The following is an 18,831-nucleotide window of genomic DNA, read 5'->3' as shown; positions in this document are numbered from 1 at the left end:
TAGGATTTGAGCAAGGACTGGTATTGTCAATAGGCTTGATGTCTTGTATAAATAATAAAACTAAAACAACCTCTAATATTAGAATTATGTTTAATCCAGTGTTGGTACTGTACTGTTAAACTTTCTGTAACTCTACCCATACTTAAGGCCCAACACTTTAGTTGTATACCTGGCAACACATTTTGAATTCAAACCTGTTATCAGTTCATGTTGCAGAATATACAAGTAATTTGCCACAGACAGTAAAAACGTCCCTCCCCCATTGGCACAGTGGTACATCTAGAAACTGGGTTTCAATACCCAGGGTGGGCAGAGCTCTGATAGCCCTTTGTGTAGCTTTGTGTTTAATTACATACAACAATGATTGTAAAAATGTTTGATGTCTCAGTTTCTTAGTTATGGGCATTTTTGGTGTGATGTGTGTTTTAGTAAATTTCCTCTTTCTTGTGAAGAGAGGTCAAGTCACACTTATGTCTGGCCCAGAATTAAGGTAAATTTTCTCTATTTGCAAACAGTAAAAGTGCTTTGACAATAACTTACGGAATATACTTACAAGACCCATCATTTGTATAAAGCATTTACAGAATATGTAGTCTAGATTTGGCCAGATTCATGTTATTACTCTTTTCTGTTTAAAAAATCTTCATTCATATGAGTTAGTACAAGGTACAGGGCATTTAATTATAAACTAAGACATTTAGGCATGTAACTGAAAAAATATTACATCTGCTACAGCAGAAATTTCTAGGAAAATGGGTTTTGAACTTGATATTACAGAGTGGTGCTACTTAGTACTGTTGGTATGTTATTGAATGAGCTTGTCAGCATATCTTTGCATCATATCATCTAGCAAGTATTTTATTTTGTAAATGGTAGAAACTTCATTGGAAATAAAATATTTTAGTTCAAATATATATATTATTTACATTAAAAATAAATACAAGCATTTAAATGCATAATAAACATTCATTTTTATTTCTTTATCTCAGCAAATGGATCGAAATTCCTTTAAGGCATTTTGTTCTCTTGCATTATCAATACCAATCCCATTTGTGTTTCAGAGAAAAGGCATTGATTGAGTTTATGTATTTTTTCAAAATAATTGTATTATTAATTGATTGGTAATCCTCAAAGGATCATGGTGATAACTCCACGATAACACTGACTCAACTGAATGCACAGTAACTGATAATATTGCATTTAGAAAGTGTTGTATGCCATTAGTAAGTGGTATACCACCAATTAATAATGTATGCATATGTGTATGTATGTCATATTTATAGTAAAATGTTAATGAATATCAAAGTTTTTTTTCTATTTTGATATCTTTTATTTAACTTAAACTAAATTAATCATACTATTTAAAGTTATACTCCTGACATTATATTGATAAATGCCTGTTAAAATCTGCTTCTTCATAGATTTCTTGTTTTTCATTCATTTTTAATTGAGGTAAAATCATCTAGTCTTTGATTAGAATCAGCTGAGATTTCTGTACTTGATTCTGACAAAACTACAAAAAAGATCATATAAGAGGGATACTTTTGTGATATTGAGGGCCTAAATGATTCATAATTTAGTGAAAAGTCCATTGAATATGTATGTTTTTAAGTATTACTATATGGTTAACATCTTCACTAAAGCAGGATCTAATTGGTTATGCATGCTAAGTGAAGAAAAATATTACTAGAGTTCAAATTCTGTTTGTTTTTGTAAAGTTTTGTAAAACATAATTTAACTAACAGTTTCTTTAAGTTTAAAAAACTAATACATCACATTATTTATTACATTTTAATAAAGTAAATGTTACTGAAAGATTATATAATATGCATGTCACTAACTTGTTTCGAATATTTTTCTCAAGAGGTCTTTTAGCTCGTTCCGTTATACAGGCACAGGCTATATCACCTACTTTCAGCCATGTGTATTCTGCTTTTGTTGCAGTCATCAATTCTAAGGTAATATATAGTATTTAGACTTGTCTAAATAATCCCATGGTTAAAATAGTTCACAAGGGTTAGTAACATTGGATGGCTCTCACCTTAGTTGATAATAATGCTTTGTGTAATTTTACATATTACACTTAGTTTTTTTTAAACTTAATAAGAGGAGTACAACATTTTTATTTAGGATAAAATTATTAATATTTTAATTTTTCAAACTTTATTCACATTTGTAAAGAATATTAGAATAATTTTTACCTGTTGTTAGTATTGGTAGCTAATGATTTATTAACTAAGCCTTTGGCATTGAAAAGAGATAATATGATTCAATATCAAAACCTCTATGTAGTAGGAAGTAACCTTTTAATTCATCATTTTGTTATATATATATATTTTTGTAAAAGAGTACATTTTTTCCCACCCCAAGGTGCAAAACGATCATTCATTCATGTCCTCAGTTGCTGGAATTCTCTTCCAACAACAACCCAGGGCAGATTCCATGGAGGTTTATAGACCTTTCTCAAATAAAGGAAAAATATATGGTCAAAAAGAGAAGGGTTCTCCACCCAATTTGCCTACACATAAATAACAATGGAACTGTAGAGGTTTACGTTCTGACCTGAATGGCATCAAAGCACTGATTGCTTCTTACCATCCTGTATGTCTTTCCTTACAGGACATATTTCTCAAATCTGCTTATACAGTCACCTTTTGACAGTTTTCTTTGTACAAAAATAACAGGCTGTGTGATTGATGAGTGCATGGAGGGGTGGCACTGTTAGTTGATCAGCATGTGCCTACCCTGTCTTTACCACTTGACATACCCTTGGAGGCTGTAGACATCCATGTTTCCTTTAGTTGTACCATCACTGTTTGGTCTCTCTATCTGTCTCCTGAAGAGACCCATGATCAATCAGACCTTGATGCTGTCATTGAACAATTACCATCTCCCTTTTTAATCCTGGGAGACTTTAATGGACATAATCCCCTCTGGCCTAATGCTTACTTTTGTGCACCTAGTCAGTTCTTTATTACTATTGATCTCTCAATTTGCTCCCCTTCAGTATTCTCCCACTTTTCATGGAGGGTTGACAGTAACCTACGAGGCAGTGATCATATTGCTATCATTTTCAGACTGGCTGTGGTTGATATAATCTGACTTGCAGTAGAAGCTGGATGAAGCCAATTGGTTCTCTTTCACTGCTCTTGTAGATCTTGATTCTGCCATCGTCTGTCAGCCATCAATAGACGACTGTGTGGCAACAGTAACTGACTGTATTATACAGGCAACTGCTCAGTGTATTCCTAAAACCTCGGCATGTTTTCCACTATATCCTCGTTTGTGGTGGAATTCTGCCTGCCACATGGCATGGAAGGCTCGTAAAAGGGGCTTGGGATACTTTCTGTAGATATCTCACACTCTCGAACTTCATAGCTTTTCAGCAGGCCCGTGCATATGCTCGGTGGGTAAGCTGTCAAAGCCAGAAGAAATCTTGGATTAAGTTCACAACTGGCATATCTCCTACCACCAGTTCCAAAGTCACATGAGACGAGATTCAAAAGGTCAGTGGGCAATATAATTCTGTCCCCCTCTAATCTTGTTCTCTGATGGCCAGGAAGTAGCTGATACTCGGAGCATCACTTAAACTCTTGGTGAAGGCTTTTGCCAGGTATCTAGCACTTCTGCTTCTTCCTCCATCTTCTTAGCCATCAAGACTCAGTCAGAGCAATTGCTTCTTTCCTATCGAGCTGATTGTCTGTATTACTGTAATCGTCTCTTTACACTGGTGGATCTCAAGCTGTCCCTTTATTAGTCTGGCAGTATATCAGTTGGACCTGATGATACACATTATGACATTCTGTGTCATCTGTCTCCTGCTTCTCTTACTATTCTATTGATTGTTTTTAACTGGTTTTGGCAGGAGAATGTTTTCCTGATGCTTGGTGCCAGGCTATTGTCCTACCTTTCTCTAAGCATGGGAAGGATTTCAAGATTCCTTCAAACTACTGTCCAATTGCTTTGATAAGCTGTCTCTGTAAGAGCTTAGAGAGGATGGTTATTGCTTGTCTTGTTTGGTTCCTTGAATCAAACATCCTCCTCTTGCCCACCCAATATGGGTTCTGACAACAGCACTCCAACATGGATGACCTAATTTGACTTAAAATGTCAATCAGAGGAGCCTTTCTCAAATGACAACATTTTGTATCAATATTCTTTGACCTTGAGAAGGCTTATGATACAACATGGAGGTATGGCATTTTGTGAGACCTCCACTTATATGCGTGACATTTCCATTTGCCCATTTTCATTAACAATTTTTTAATGTACAGGTGAATCCAAGTTTGTACGGGTTTGACACTTTCCTGTTATTTTCTACAGGAACCTGGAGTTCTTCAGGGCTGTGTTTTGAGTGTCACACTTTGCAGTATTAAGATTAATGCCATCACTGAACAACTCCTTCTTACTGTTGCAAAAGGGCTCTGTGTTTATGACTTTTACATCTCATGTCAGTTGTCGAACATGAGGTATATAAAGTGGCTGATACAGACTGCCCTCAGTCATTTACTGAAGTGGACCACAGCAGACAGTTTTAATTTCTTTCTATCTAAAACAGTTTGCATGCAATTTTGCTGCCAGCAGGGTATTCACCATGATCTTGAACTCTATGTTGGTGAAGTTTGCTACCTGTGGTCCCTGAGACAAAGTTCTTATGGTTTATCTTTGATCGTAAGCTGACCTTTATACCATACATTAAGCAGCTATGAGTCAAATGTATAAGAGCACTGAACATCCTCTGTGTCATCTTTTTCCACTACTTGGGGAGCAGATTGATGTTCTGTGCTAAACATATATCGTGCTCTTATCCAATTGAAAATAGACTATGAGTCAATGGTCTGTGGCTCTGGCAGGACCTCGGCCTTGAAGATGCTGGACCCCAATCATCATCATCAGGGACTTTGGCTCTGCACTGGTACTTTCTGCACTTCCTCAGTCCAGAGCTTGTACATAGAATTTCATGAATCTCCTCTACACCTCTGCTGTTTGTGACTGTCTTTACTATATGCTTTGAAACTTTGATCCTTACCACAGCATTCCACCTGGGGTTGTGTTTTTCTTTTCCTTAGTGGACCATGCTTTTTCAGAACAGGCGATCTGCCATTGTTACTTTTGGCCTTCGTATCCAGGTATATTTGGATGAATTGGGTCTGTTGTTGGATAATCTTGATGTATCCACTGGTCAGCCCATCCCACCATGGCTTATCACAATCCCCAAATGTGACCTTTCTTTAAATTATCTGAGAAAAGCAGATACTCCTGATTGGAAATACTGTCTGTTATTTACTGAACATCTTTCAAACCATCCTTCCATTCCCATTTATATGGATGATTCGAAATCAGGTTACTCAGTGGGTTCTGCTGTGGTTTGATGGTTGTGCACAGAATCTTCTCTACAGTTTCTGTGTTCACTGCTGAACTGTATGCCATTTTTCTTGCCCTGGATCACATAGAAGCTAAACAGTACTCAAATTGCACTATTTATACTGGCTCGATCAGTTCTCTTCTGGCCAAGGAATCACTTATCGTTAGTTCTCATTCTGTTCTCACTAATATTCAAAAGCGACTGGCCCATTTCTCTTTAACATCTACTTCTATCCAGTTCTTTTGGATACCAGGTCACATTGGTGTTCATGGGAATGAGCTTGCTGATACCACAGCTAAGTCTGTCTACTCTGGCTCTATCACTGCTGTGCTTGTTCCATTCATGGACTATGGTCCTGTATTCAAGGCTTGCCTCCGTTCCAATTGGTAGTTGACTTGGAGTGAGCAGTGTGAAAACAAGCTTTTCCAAATAAACCTTCTATTGGACTTTGGCCATCTTATTTCTGTAAGGATTGGAAAGAGAAAGTTTTCCTAACTAGACTATGCATTGGTCACAGTTTTTAACTCATCGTTTTCTTTTATCTGGGACTGATGTACCAATGTGTTCTCTGTGTGACACTCAGGTCACAAAAGCACATTTAACTGTTTTGCTGTCATTACGATTCTCAGTGATGGCACCACTTTAGACGTGTTTTGTCCCAAACTATGGTGACACTGTCCATCTTTCAATTGTTTTAGTTTTTTAAATGCCATTGACATTTTTAATGCTATTTAAGTTTTTAATTCATAAATTAGATCTTTTTTTTAATATCATTCCTTTTTATGAATTAAAGTACAACTAGTTTGTTATGATATTAGAAAATGGCTGTAATGCAAATAGGTCAAAACCAGAATTGGAAAGGTTAACTTCAGGTGACAAAAGCTGATGTTTGAACTTACCCATTAGTCATTCTCAGGGATGCCAACCATTACGATTTTGGTGTGTGCATTACGATTGTATGCTCATACAGACAAACATTACGACTTGTTGCAACTTCCAAATTATTATATATTATATAGGCCTATACAATGAAGTGATAAATTGTTCCCCCAGGGCTTAAAAGGGGTGAAAAGAAAATTTCTAGTGAGATACAAATAAATTTTGATAATAAATAAAAGACACAGTCCAAATGGCTACTTGTGATAATCATATTTGTGCTTGAAATAATTAAAAATATTTGTATCTCTGACGTCTACCAATAGTTTGAGTGTGGTGCTTCTCCATACTTGGTACGTGGGGGAATCCGTAGTTATGTCATCAGTGCTTGTCAGCCAATCAGCGCTTGTGTAGATGGGTATTTCTCGTTTACTAAGCAGCATAGAAACACCAAGGCGATCGTTCACAAGATGGAAAAAAGAGGCTTCGTTCACCAGATTGTCTTGTTTCTGGCAAATCTAAAAGGACTAAAACTGTGAAAGGGCTCTGTCTACAATCATTACACTCAGTCATTTGAAATAGTTGGCATCTCTGCATTCTGTCAAGTTATGATAATTAAAATTATGGTACAGAAAGTCCTTTACAACTTGTATTAGTGTAGTTTCTCTCTTACTGCTGTTAACTATGTATTAAAATTGGATTTTACACTATTTATGTTTTTAATTCAAAAATTAAACTTTGTTTTGTTTTACCTTGATTCCTTTATACAAATTTTTATAACTTTTTACCTGATGTTTAGTGCAGATAGCCTATTTGTTTTGCACCATAAAATGCCAATTCAACCAACCCACCATATACTTTCCAAAACAATCTATTCAATAGAACAGTTGACATATTTCTTAGGAAATTTCCTGAACACATGGGATTCGTAGTACCATAGAATATCAGTTATAATTAATTTTTCAATTTTTACAAATCTTATGTTAGTAAATTTTGGTGTACTTTTTATATAAGAACTGATATGTATGTGTGTGAGTGCACACATTTATATATATATATCTATAGACACACACACACACATTTGTATTTTACAGTTTCCTCAAATTGGAGAGCTCATCATCCGACGTCTTATAATTCAGTTTCGTCGTGGTTTTAGAAGAAATGATAAACATCTTAGTCTCTCTTCTTCAAGGTTTCTTGGTCATCTGATTAACCAGCAAGTGGTATGTACTTTAGTAATGTCCTTTAATAATTCTTTTTGGTAATTAAAGTCAGCATCCTTTTTTGAATTGTGAGGACTTTTTAAAAACATGGTAGTTTTTAAACATGGTCAGTGTACTGACCTTCTGCTTAGTATGTGAATTTTTCAGGTGCTAAAGTTTTTGAAAATATGTACATTTAAGCCTAAAAATCTGAAAGTAAAGCTGCTCACTGATACTAATGGAAATTTAGATTTGCAGTTTTGATGTGCCATTTATCCTATGGAGGTAGGCTTGGTTTATTTGGCCTACCTTGTAACCACCACGAAACTATACATACTATAAGTCAGAATTTGTCAAGCCTTTAGTAAACATTACTACATTTTACACAAATCTGAGGTTTTTTAAATAAAGTATGTATACTAAAGATTACTCTGTGTATTTACTGAATCAATCTGGCTGAAAGATTTTTCATTTTTCCTGCTAAGAATAAAAATATTTTCTTTCATGTTAATAAACATTATAAAGGACAAACTTGTAAAAAAAATTTTGGTAATTACTTCTATTGCTGCATTTCATTGGCTTATTATTTGCAATCCTGTAATTGTCATTATCAATACAGTACATTCCTCCACTCACAAGATTAGTTATTCTTGTTCAGTGGTGCCCCCTATATGCAAACTTTTTCTTTATACATGCCACAAGCCTTCTACTTCCACCGGTACTGAAATCAAGTAATTTTAATTTGTTTCTCATGTAAATCGTTATGTATCAACTTTTCATCAGTCGAGGCATAGTACACTCGCATGATGCGTGCGACTCCCTCAACCAAACTATCACTTCTCATTTTGCAGCATTTGAGCTTAAATATGCTCTTTTGTTTGTTTATTGCTGCATGTTAAAATTTGTTTTTCTCAAGAAGTGGTTATTTTTCAACCTAATCTGAGTTATTTAACCAAATTTTTATATATTTGTGTTTTTCAGATAATTCAAGTTGCTTTATTTCTGCGATATGAATTTGGTTGAAACTTTTCTGTGTAATGAGTTTGGGGGTTACACCAGCAAATATCATTTTTCTCAGGCCTCAGCTGTGAGTGACCTGGTAATGGATGTATTTACTTCTGTATGTTGATTGATTGAATGTTACAGGTTAAATCTTTAACCCCAACAATGCTCCTACTGAAACTGCTGAGCTTTTGCTGGTTGATGAAGACTTTGATCATATTTTTTTGCTTCCAGGTTTTGCAAATCATTCCCATTCCTAACCTAGACCTAATTTGGTTTTAATGGTTTTTGTCTCAGGTTTGTGATGTTTTATCCTTATTACACGAACAGTCTGCCCAACATCTTGGTTTTCCTCTCTCTCCTAATATTTGGGTTCTTGTTGATTCATTACCCTTACAAATGTGTTAGGGGGATTAGCATTTTGCATTTATCAAGGACTTCAGATTATTTCCACTTATCCAAACATTGTTCTGTATGTTCATTGTTAGATCAACATTTGTTTGGTTATTTGTTAACTATTTGGTCGGGTCACTTCCTGATTGTGTGTCTATCTTCCATATGTCGAATATCCTTGATTGCTACTTACCCTTATCAACTTCTTGTAATATCCTTCTTTCATTCATCTTTCTCTGAGGCTACCCACATTAACCTTGTGGGTTTTTCTGGAGAAACCCTTGTCCTTTTCTACTCCACTTAAACCTGCATCTCACTTTTGGGTTTGGTTTCTTTGTTGTTGGGATCTTATAGATCATGGTGCCATAATGGTTTTGGCTCATTTACTCTGGATTTCACTCAGTGATTTACATCTGGCTTCATTTCTGGGATGTTCTACATGAATCCTGTCCTGGATATTATTGAACCTCAGGTGACATCAGTCCACCAACATTCTGCCTTTACAAATATTGTAGCCCATTTGTTTACATCAGGGCCTCATATACCTTCAATTGCCATTCATTTTCCTATCTTGGTTTTGTATTTCCCTATTTCCTTTCCTCCTCCCTTAACCTACTGGTATCTGTTTGAAGCAGTTTGGGAATGGCTCTTATATCAGGCAGTTGAACCTGTTTCCCATACTTCATAGGATTTTTATTCTTTTTGTTGCTTCCAAGAAAACTGGGAATTTGTGCTCATTAGTTGATTTATTTTGCCTTAGCTGCTTCAATTTATTATCTCCGTTCATCATGGGGTCCATTTTCACCCTATGATAGGCATTTTTCTCTTGGGTTGTAAATGACTTCCGGGTATGCCTCCAGTGTTTACCTACAAATAACAATATTACCTCAGTCTTGTCCTTATCTTTAGTTTGTCCATCTGAGTGTGGTTTAACAATTTTGAATCCTTTCCTTTGGATTTGCTTTGGTACCTTGCATGTTTTATCTAATTGTCTGGGCTTTTACACAGCATCTCCATGCTCAGGGACTGTGATTTCATTATTACATGGACAACTGGTTTATTCTGGCTCATTCCTGAGAGGAATTGACCACTCCTACTCAGCATCTACTTTTTGTGGTGGCTCAGGTAGGTTAGTTGGACAAATTGGAGAATTTCTTCTTCAGAACATTCAATATCTTGTTCATTTCAGTCTCTTTTTTTATTTGAATATCAGTTAGTCACTGCCTTCTCCTTTATGACTTAGTTCTATGGAACTTTTGGTATACCACATCTCAGTTCTGTCACTTACTCTCACAAAGTTTTATCACTTTTAGGAATGTGCTTCATGTGGCTGTGCCCCATATAAGATCCCTTCAGTGGGCACTTCACTAATGAAGGAACCTTGATCAGGATCTACTATCCACCTCTGCTTCCCTTCCTCTTTCCATGTGAAACGATCTGCATTGATGGCTGGATTAAAGCTGTATATCAGCTGGTGAGCCACTTTCTTCCCAAAGTTTTTGTCTTCATCTTTTTATGGATGCATCCCTTTGAGGATGGATCATTTATTGAGGAACTTTGGGCCATTGATTTGTGAATGAAGTGAATTGCATATTGCTGATTTTCATCTTTTGTTTATACATCAGTACTTTCATCCATCTGTTCTTCTCACCCAACATTGTTTAGGGATAATTCCTTTGGACGTTTCTATGGTGGTGACACGTTTCACTCAAAAAGGGGCATAATGTCCAGAGGTCTATGTTTTAAACATTGAATCTCTTATTCTTTGCTTTTGCACTGCACATTCACTGTATTGCATGTTATATTCTGGGTGCTTTCAATCTGGATGTGAATTGCTTTTTTGCACCACAATGGATATATCCTATGGAGGGGACATTAAATCCACTCATTTGTAGGGATCTTTACCATTGGTGAGGTTCTCCCCATGGAGAAGCCTTTGCAATGGGCCTCAACACCAAGTTGCCTCTATTTCTGTTACCTTATCCATTGGCTCTGGCAGTTGATGTCTTCAGCCCATAGCATCACACGTATCTTTATTTGTACTTGTACATACAATTACTTCATCAGAAGATTTTTCTTACCCACTCTGCTCTTTGTTTGGTCTGTCTAATTGTTCCCTCTTGGCTAACTTAGTCTTGGTTTCCATGCTTACAACAGCTATTCCTACCCTCGTGTCCATTATTCATTTCTCTCTCTCTTCTTTGTCAATCTTGATTAGATATTCTACATCAAAACCTTTACATTCTACTTATTCGTGCCTAGCATTTGTCTGGTTCTTGGTGAGATGATCCTATTTCACACGTTGTCATTTCCTTCTTGGCTAGTTTCATCTGTCCATCTTCCATGGAAGTGTACCTATGCTTGTGGAACATATTTCACAGTTGGTGTCTACTACCAGGGGATTTCCTACTGACAAGCCTCATGTGGTGCACATTTCTCATCTGGGTCTTTGGTCTCCTTGCTTTCTGGGTATCAGATGGCCTTTATCCAAAATTTTTCACTTTTTGATACCATAGGATTTTTATTTCTCCTGTTTTTATCCTGCTTAAGCATTCCTTCTAGATAGATTTCTCTACCTGGCATTTTACTATTCTGGATTGAGTCATTTGTGAGGTCCAACATTCCCTTTATTTACCTCTGTTTGCATCACTTTGTATTTCACATTTTCATCTTCCCTGTAACACATTTACTTTTCTTAGCCTGTTTACATTGAAGGTCAGATTTATTTGTCATTGACATTTCATGTAAGCTTTATCATTCTATCCATGTCTCCTTTATCCTGAGCTGCTGATGTATTTGACAGAAATGAAAGATCTTTCTTTCCATTTCTTGTCATTATCTTCTACTGGATCTTGATAGTATTCTGTGTCTGATCAGGGCTCGTCCTTCTTATATAGTCTGTATTACTCCATTGAGGGTACACATTCATAACTCTTGATTCCCTGGCAGTCCTCCTCCTTTCATGGTATTTTATATTTAACTCTTACCACTTGGGTCTGCCTTGTGATTTGATTGTCTTCTTTCTCCTGGCTTAGTTTCCAGTTGTTTTTCCATCAGATACAACACTTCACTCTATTTCCTTACTATTCGTTTTTGATGTTTAGTACAGGTGATTTTTTGGTCCAGTATGTGAACCATTCTTGGTACATTCATATTGAGGTTTCATCATTGTTAGGGTTTTGTCTACCATGTGTGGCCATACTTCAAATTTTGTTGTGACTCTGAATATTAAGTTTTTGTTTGTACTTCTTTTTATTTATAGGGATTTTTATCTTACTTTTTATCACATGGATCTCACTTTGTGGCAGGTGGTGCCTAACCAGGTATTCTTTAAACTCTAAATAGGCATTGTACAGCTATGTTGACTCGTGCTTTATCTCCCATAGCTTTGCAATGCTCACCACTGTAATAGTGCTTTTAGATGGATAAGGGATATTTTGCTTCATAAATATGTTTGTTCCAGACCATATATCACTCATGGAGTTCGTGGATAAAGGAAAAGGAAATAGCTGCCAATTCTTGCCATGAGAAAAGCAGAAAAATACAGAAATTACACAGAACATAATAATTATAACTACAAAACATATTTTATGAAAGTTTTGATCAGTGTGAAACAGAATAACAATTAAATAAAGCTAGATTTACCTCTTTCCAGGTCAATACGAACTATGAGTAAGAATGATAGTACATACCAGTAATGTATGTATGTACATGTGCAGTACTTGGGCATTGTGAATTTATTAAGGTATGACTGTATGTGTGAGAATTCTGGTACAAGCATAGTTTTGCCACAAGCTGCATTTTACTGTACTTGGTAGACAGTGAAGTCAGTTAGAATGAAAACATTGAATGTAAGTGGTCAAGATCTTTGTTCTGTTTAAAGGTTTTACAGGTCATTAACTGTGTTTCATTAAGATAATGTGTGACATTAGCTTGATTTGTTTTGATTTTTTCAATGTAACAGAACTTTTTTTGAGGATTTTTTCTTTTTTTTTGGGACAGCCAATAAAGCTTTCTTGACAATCTTTGATGCAGGCCAGGTTGTTCAAGGGACAACTTAGAAATTTCCTGAATGTATAAACCTTTGTCATCATGTCATATTTATTGCATTGAAAAGTTTGACCAAAAAAAAAACAGGTGAAGTGAATCTCAATGGACTTCTTGGACATACATCTTTTTATCAATATGAGATTTGTGGTGTTTGATTGAGAAATTTGTGAGATAAGCTTGAGACTGACAAATGCAAGCATATTATTTATATAGATAACTTTTGGAAGTGTGAATAAACCTATGATACCACAATTCTATTCTGGAATAAAATGATAAAGGTAACATTTCAAACATTAATGTGAATTACATTTAAAAGCACAATTTAAGACACGAGTGTCATTAGTCTTATCATACCATTAACAAAACTTACAAGTTTTACTAGTAATGAAATGGTATTTGAAAGTATCCATTTAATGTCAATATATAAAAGAAACAAAGAAAACTTTTATTGCATTGGAAAAAATAAACCAAATCGAGCTAATGTCACACAGTATCTTAATGAAACACAGTTGATAACCTGTAAAACTTTTAAACAGAATGGAGATCTTGACCACTCATGTTCAAAGACATTATCCATGAACTCCATGGGTGTATAGTCTGGAACAGACATATTTATGAAGCAAAATATCTTTTATTCATCTACAAGTCCCTCGGTGTGGATTCCTGTACGTGGTGAGGGGACCTTCCAGGGAAAGTTCTGTTCTTTCAGTTTACCTCCTCTGGGATCTAAACATTCATCTGCATGTTGTGGACATTGTATCTGATGCTAGCATTTGGATATAGTGCTCATAAAACCCTGGCGTTGCTGCAGTGTCCTTGTTTGTCAGTGTAGCTTGTCCCCTCATAAGGGTCAGTGGACACTGAAATTTTTTTTTTATGGATCCTCCAAACAAAACTTAAATAAAATAGTAAAAAATAGTCCATTGATAAATGATCACGTCTTGAAGATTCTGAGCAGCAATCTTCAACATCTGTAACACCTGTTGTACCTCATTTTATTATACTACATTTTCTTTCAGACAAACCTTTAGGGCAGATGTCTCCCTTTCTCATTCATGCTGGCTCTCCACAGTCAGTAAAGAAGCTTCGATCTGGTGACATATTGGTGGAAACATCCACATCTCAACACAGTGAACTCCTTTTGCATTCAAAGGCAATTGGGGATATACCTATTGGGGTACGTCTCATGCTACTTTGAATTCATTACAAGGAGTTATTGTTGAGAGGGATTTGAAGAACTTCCCTAAATCAGAGATTCTCGCTGGTTTCTCCACCCAAGGAGTTTCTGCAGTGAGGCATATCTCCACTCATAAAGAAGGAATTATGATGCCAACCAACATCTTCATTTTGACATTTACATCACCACGCCACATGCCACCATCAAGAGTCAGGGTTCAGCCATACATTTCAAACCATCTCTGTTGTTTCCAGTGTCAGCAGTTCAATCACTCAAAGACGTCACGTCATGGTTCCTCGATGTGTGCTCATTATGGTGGCAAGAACCATGATGCCTATAAGTGTGAAACAGATCCTCATTGGGTCAATTGCAATAGCTCTCACCCGTTTTACTTTTGTTCTTTCCCTAAATGGCTGGAACAGAAAGAGTTACAGTGCTGGAAAATGAATCAAAACATTACTTACCTTTAGGCTCGAAAGTTACTGTCTACCACTTCATCTTGGATGTATGCTGCTGCACTTTGTTCCACTACTACAGTGGGAGTGCAGACAGATCTCTCTGTGCCTCCAAAAGAATTGTTCTCAAACCAAATGAAAAGTCTTTTGACCTCCATGGTAAAAAAGTTGATGAATCAACTTCAACACCAATCTCTGTCCCTAACATTTAAGAATCAAAGTTCATCTAGTTCAATTTGAAATTAGAAAATGGCCATGATGTCAAATAACTTGAAACCGTTATTGGAAAGGTGACTAATGCAGCTGTTTGAACTACCCATTAGTTATCCTGGTGAGTTATAATTAAAATTTTGCTGCAAATGTTTTAAAACGTTTATTACTTTACTTTCTGAAAATGGCCATAATGTCAAATAACTCAGAACCAGGACTGGAAAGGCCAACTTCAGGTGACTGACGGTGGTTTTTGAACTTACCTGTTAGTTTTCCTGGGAGTTATGATAATTATAGTTATGCTACAGAAAGTTCTTTACAACTTGTTATACTGTAGTTTTTCTCTTACTGCTGTTGACTGGATGTAAACATTGGTTTTATGCCATTTTGTTTTTTTTAAACTTTGTTTTGTTTTACCTTAATTTCCTTTTATGAATTTTACTAAATTTACTTTAATTTTAACTTTTTACTGGATGTTTGGCATAGATAACCTTGCTGCTTTGTGCCATATAATGTCAAACCAACCATCTAATCATCTACAAGCAATCTTATGAAACATTCCACTACAATGGTGGGCATTGCAAAGCTGTGAAAGATAAAGTATGAGTCAACACAACCATACAATGCAAGTTTAGAGTTTAAAGAATGCCTGGTGAGGCACCACTCTCCACAGAGTGCAGTATCTATCTGATAAAAAATAAAGACCCTACAAAGAATATCACTGAGACATAGTTAAAAGAAAGATGAAACTAAAAACTACTTTGTTTGAAACGTAAGTTTATTTTGTGATATGAATCAACCTCATAAAGTAGGTAAAAGGAGGTTGAAACTAAAAACTAGTTTGTTCGAAGTGTATTTGTCAGAAAAGTAAGTTTTTTATTGTATGATATGATTCAGGCTCATGAAGTGGTGGCCCTGGAAATGTTGACCCTGCTTCTTGAGACACCAACTGATGACTCAGTGGAGTTAGCTATCAGTTTCCTCAAAGAGTGTGGGATGATGTTGAGTGAAGTTTCTCCACGTGGGATCAATGGTATTGAACTGTATGAACATCTGGACAAATGTTCTTTTTATAAGAAAAAAATTAGTGTAGAATATATCAAAATTGCTTTTAGTATGTAGGGGATGTGGGATTATATTGAACTATACTAGTTATGATAATTATTATGAAAAGAATTAAAGACTTCATGCAGTAATATTTATTAAGGTATTAAGGAGTTATAAAATGGTGTAAAGAATTCAAAAAATTAATTTGGTGATGGTTTATTACACACATAAATGCTAGAGGATATTAATTTTAGTTTACCATTAAACATGCTAGTGCCAGGTAGGTGAATCATTTTTAAGTGGAATGTAAATAAAAAGAAACTTGTATTAAATCTTCTTTGATGTTAGATCAGTATAAAAATTACTTCTATCAAATATATTATGAAACTTGTTTTATAATTATAATAAAGTGATCAAAAGACCTGTGAAATATTAGATGGGTATGTTTTACAATTGTGTTAAAAAAGGGCTTGTGAATTGTAGCTTATGAAACTTCTAGGAAGTTACAAGAGCACTTATCATTGACACAGAATCTATTTTTAATATATCTGTAAGGAAATCTTTGTTAGTAATTAAAAACTGTGTATTTCATGACACGAGTCTTCATTCACAGACTAGCCACCCATTACTGGGTAAGATCAATTTTTGCTACAATAAAAAGTTACTCATTGTAACTTGTTTTCTACAAAATATTGAAATACCTTGTTTTAACTGTATTCTGTTTGCTGAGAAAGGTGGTTTGTAATTGCTTTACAGGTATCAACAGAAGATTGTGGTTTACAGGTATCAACAGAAGATTGTGGTTTACAGATATCAATAGAAGATTATGGTTGTGATTGAAATGTTCAAGTTCAGTCCAAAGATGCATGTCTGGCTTGAGTTATTGTAATTTTTCTGACCAAAGAGATTGCCAGAGCCATAGTGATGGTCCTCAAACCAGTTTTGGGTAACAATGAGCATAATGGATTGTTACTTTACTAATGTGTAATAGTCCTTGTTCTTCATTAGTTTGGTGTGGTCTGTAAAATTGTTTAGGTATGCTTCGGATAGGTATTGTTTTTCTAGAAAACTTAAGGTCTTACCATGAGAATGCAGTTCACACCCTACACCATTATATTAGCTTCTGTAACTTATGTTGTTTGTTGGTCTAATATTAAAAGGTTCAGTTGCTTTGTGAGTTTTCTTGGTACTTTACCGTCAACACAGATAAGGATGAAACATGACTGATCACACACTTCTAGACATTCATTGTTCACAGTTTATTCTGTCAATGCTGTTGAAGCTTTGATTCCTATTTGCTTTAGATTAACAGGTTTTTGAGCTGTTGGTAGATCGCTGCAATACTGTGCATAAACTGGAAACCATTCAGTTATCACTATATATTTTAATTTTAAAATATGCTAAGTGTTTTTAGTACAGCTACGTTAAAGTTTGACGTGCACTTTGACCTATCCATATTAGCAAAATTGTTAATCTTTCACCATCTATAAGATAAATGTACTGGTGTCTATGAATTCCAAATCTACAAGCTTGGATTTATTGGACCAAAGTACTGTTTGCATATATATTTTGTCACATATGTGAAGTTTTTGAAAAGCTAAGTTTCTTCAGTTTGTTGTCTTTGGGCTACAAAGTTTATCTTGCAGCAACATTCCCATTCAGCCCATTTTGACACTTTGCTTCACACTGTGGAATGGTCAACTTTATAGAGCTTGGTACTAAGTGTAATTTGATAATGAATTAATTTTTGAGTTCACTAATTGATTATTCTTACAAGAATTGGACAGCATAAATAATCATAAATAGTAATGATTAGAAATGCTAATTTCAGTTAACTATTTTTGTGAGTTGTAACACTAATTAAATTGAATAATTTTGGATTCATTGAAAATAATAGAGAAATTATAATAACATGTTTCAATAACTTGTATGGGTATGTGTAACTAAAAATAGGACTAACTGGAAATACTAACTTTGATTCATTGAGTATTTTTTGTGATATTACACAACTTAATTGTAATTTTGATTAATCAGTTATTTTACGTGATAGTAACTGATGTAAGCAATGCTCATAGGCACATCTTTATATTGATTTATTAGCCAGTCTTTAGTGAACATTAACACCAGTGGTTTCTTGAAGTTCTGGAGCTGTTAGATTTACATCTGATTTTTATGTGAAGTAAAACTAATGTATTCAACATCTGATCTGGATAGCCTAGGCGATTTTTATGGACCTGCTCTTGTCATCTGTGGTACCAGTTTCATTGTATACTTTAATTAAGGCAGAAATTTGCTGTTTTGATCTTAACATTTTTAATGTAAAACTAATGTTTTATGACTTCCATCAACAGAAAGCCATATTTCATACTTTAAAGTAGAAAAGTCATGTTGGAGTCAGAAACAAAAGAAGATATTTGTCTTCTTATTTTACAAGACCAAGCAATAAGTAACAATCAGGAAAGAGCATTCTCTAATACCACTTTAATAGAAAACTAAGTTTTATTGAAAATTATTTTATCTTGAATATCAGTATAATGTCCACAATGTTACAACAACTGAAAGATACGTGACCTGAAACATAATATTGTCAGCTCTAACACCTTTACATCCATCTTTTTTTAATTCAATTAAACCAAATGCATGGTTTAGTAGCTATTTGAATGAATATGGTTTCTATTGGCATTATTTCATTTAGGTACCTCTTGTCAGGAGATTAGATATTGGTCTCATAAGGATACATCACTGTTTTTGTTTTGCTTTGTATGTTACTATTTGAGGTAGTGGAATTCTAACTATTTCTGAAGAAATTGGTTAATTGGGAGTCTTGGGACACAGTTTGACATCTGTTAAACTTTGCAAGCATATGCATTCATTCTTTGGGAGTCTTGGGACACAGTCTGACATCTGTTAAATATTACAAGCATATGCATTCATCTTTTCTTCTTGTCGATCGTAAACAGTTGGTGGTCATTTTATTATTATTTGTAGTAGCAGATATGTTTTATTTTGAGTTTTCACAATTGATCAAATTCCAACGATCATCTTTGAATAGTT

The 18,831-nt window shown here is 35.0% G+C and overlaps 1 protein-coding gene across 1 annotated transcript in view; it reads left to right on the top strand.

The window, feature by feature from the left end:
- The window catches only part of ncm (pre-mRNA-splicing factor nucampholin), a 74,560-nt gene that overhangs the window by 20,702 nt on the left and 35,027 nt on the right, over positions 1–18,831 (top strand). Inside the window, exons 5-7 of the mRNA XM_076512464.1 lie at positions 1,865–1,958; positions 7,336–7,464; positions 15,628–15,763. Coding sequence (XP_076368579.1) covers positions 1,865–1,958; positions 7,336–7,464; positions 15,628–15,763 — 359 coding nt within the window. The remainder of the gene's footprint in view (positions 1–1,864; positions 1,959–7,335; positions 7,465–15,627; positions 15,764–18,831) is intronic.

Source organism: Tachypleus tridentatus, chromosome 7 (assembly GCF_004210375.1).
Source record: "Tachypleus tridentatus isolate NWPU-2018 chromosome 7, ASM421037v1, whole genome shotgun sequence".
NCBI classification, from domain to species: Eukaryota; Metazoa; Arthropoda; class Merostomata; order Xiphosura; family Limulidae; genus Tachypleus; species Tachypleus tridentatus.
This window is presented reverse-complemented; position numbering and strand designations above follow the sequence as displayed.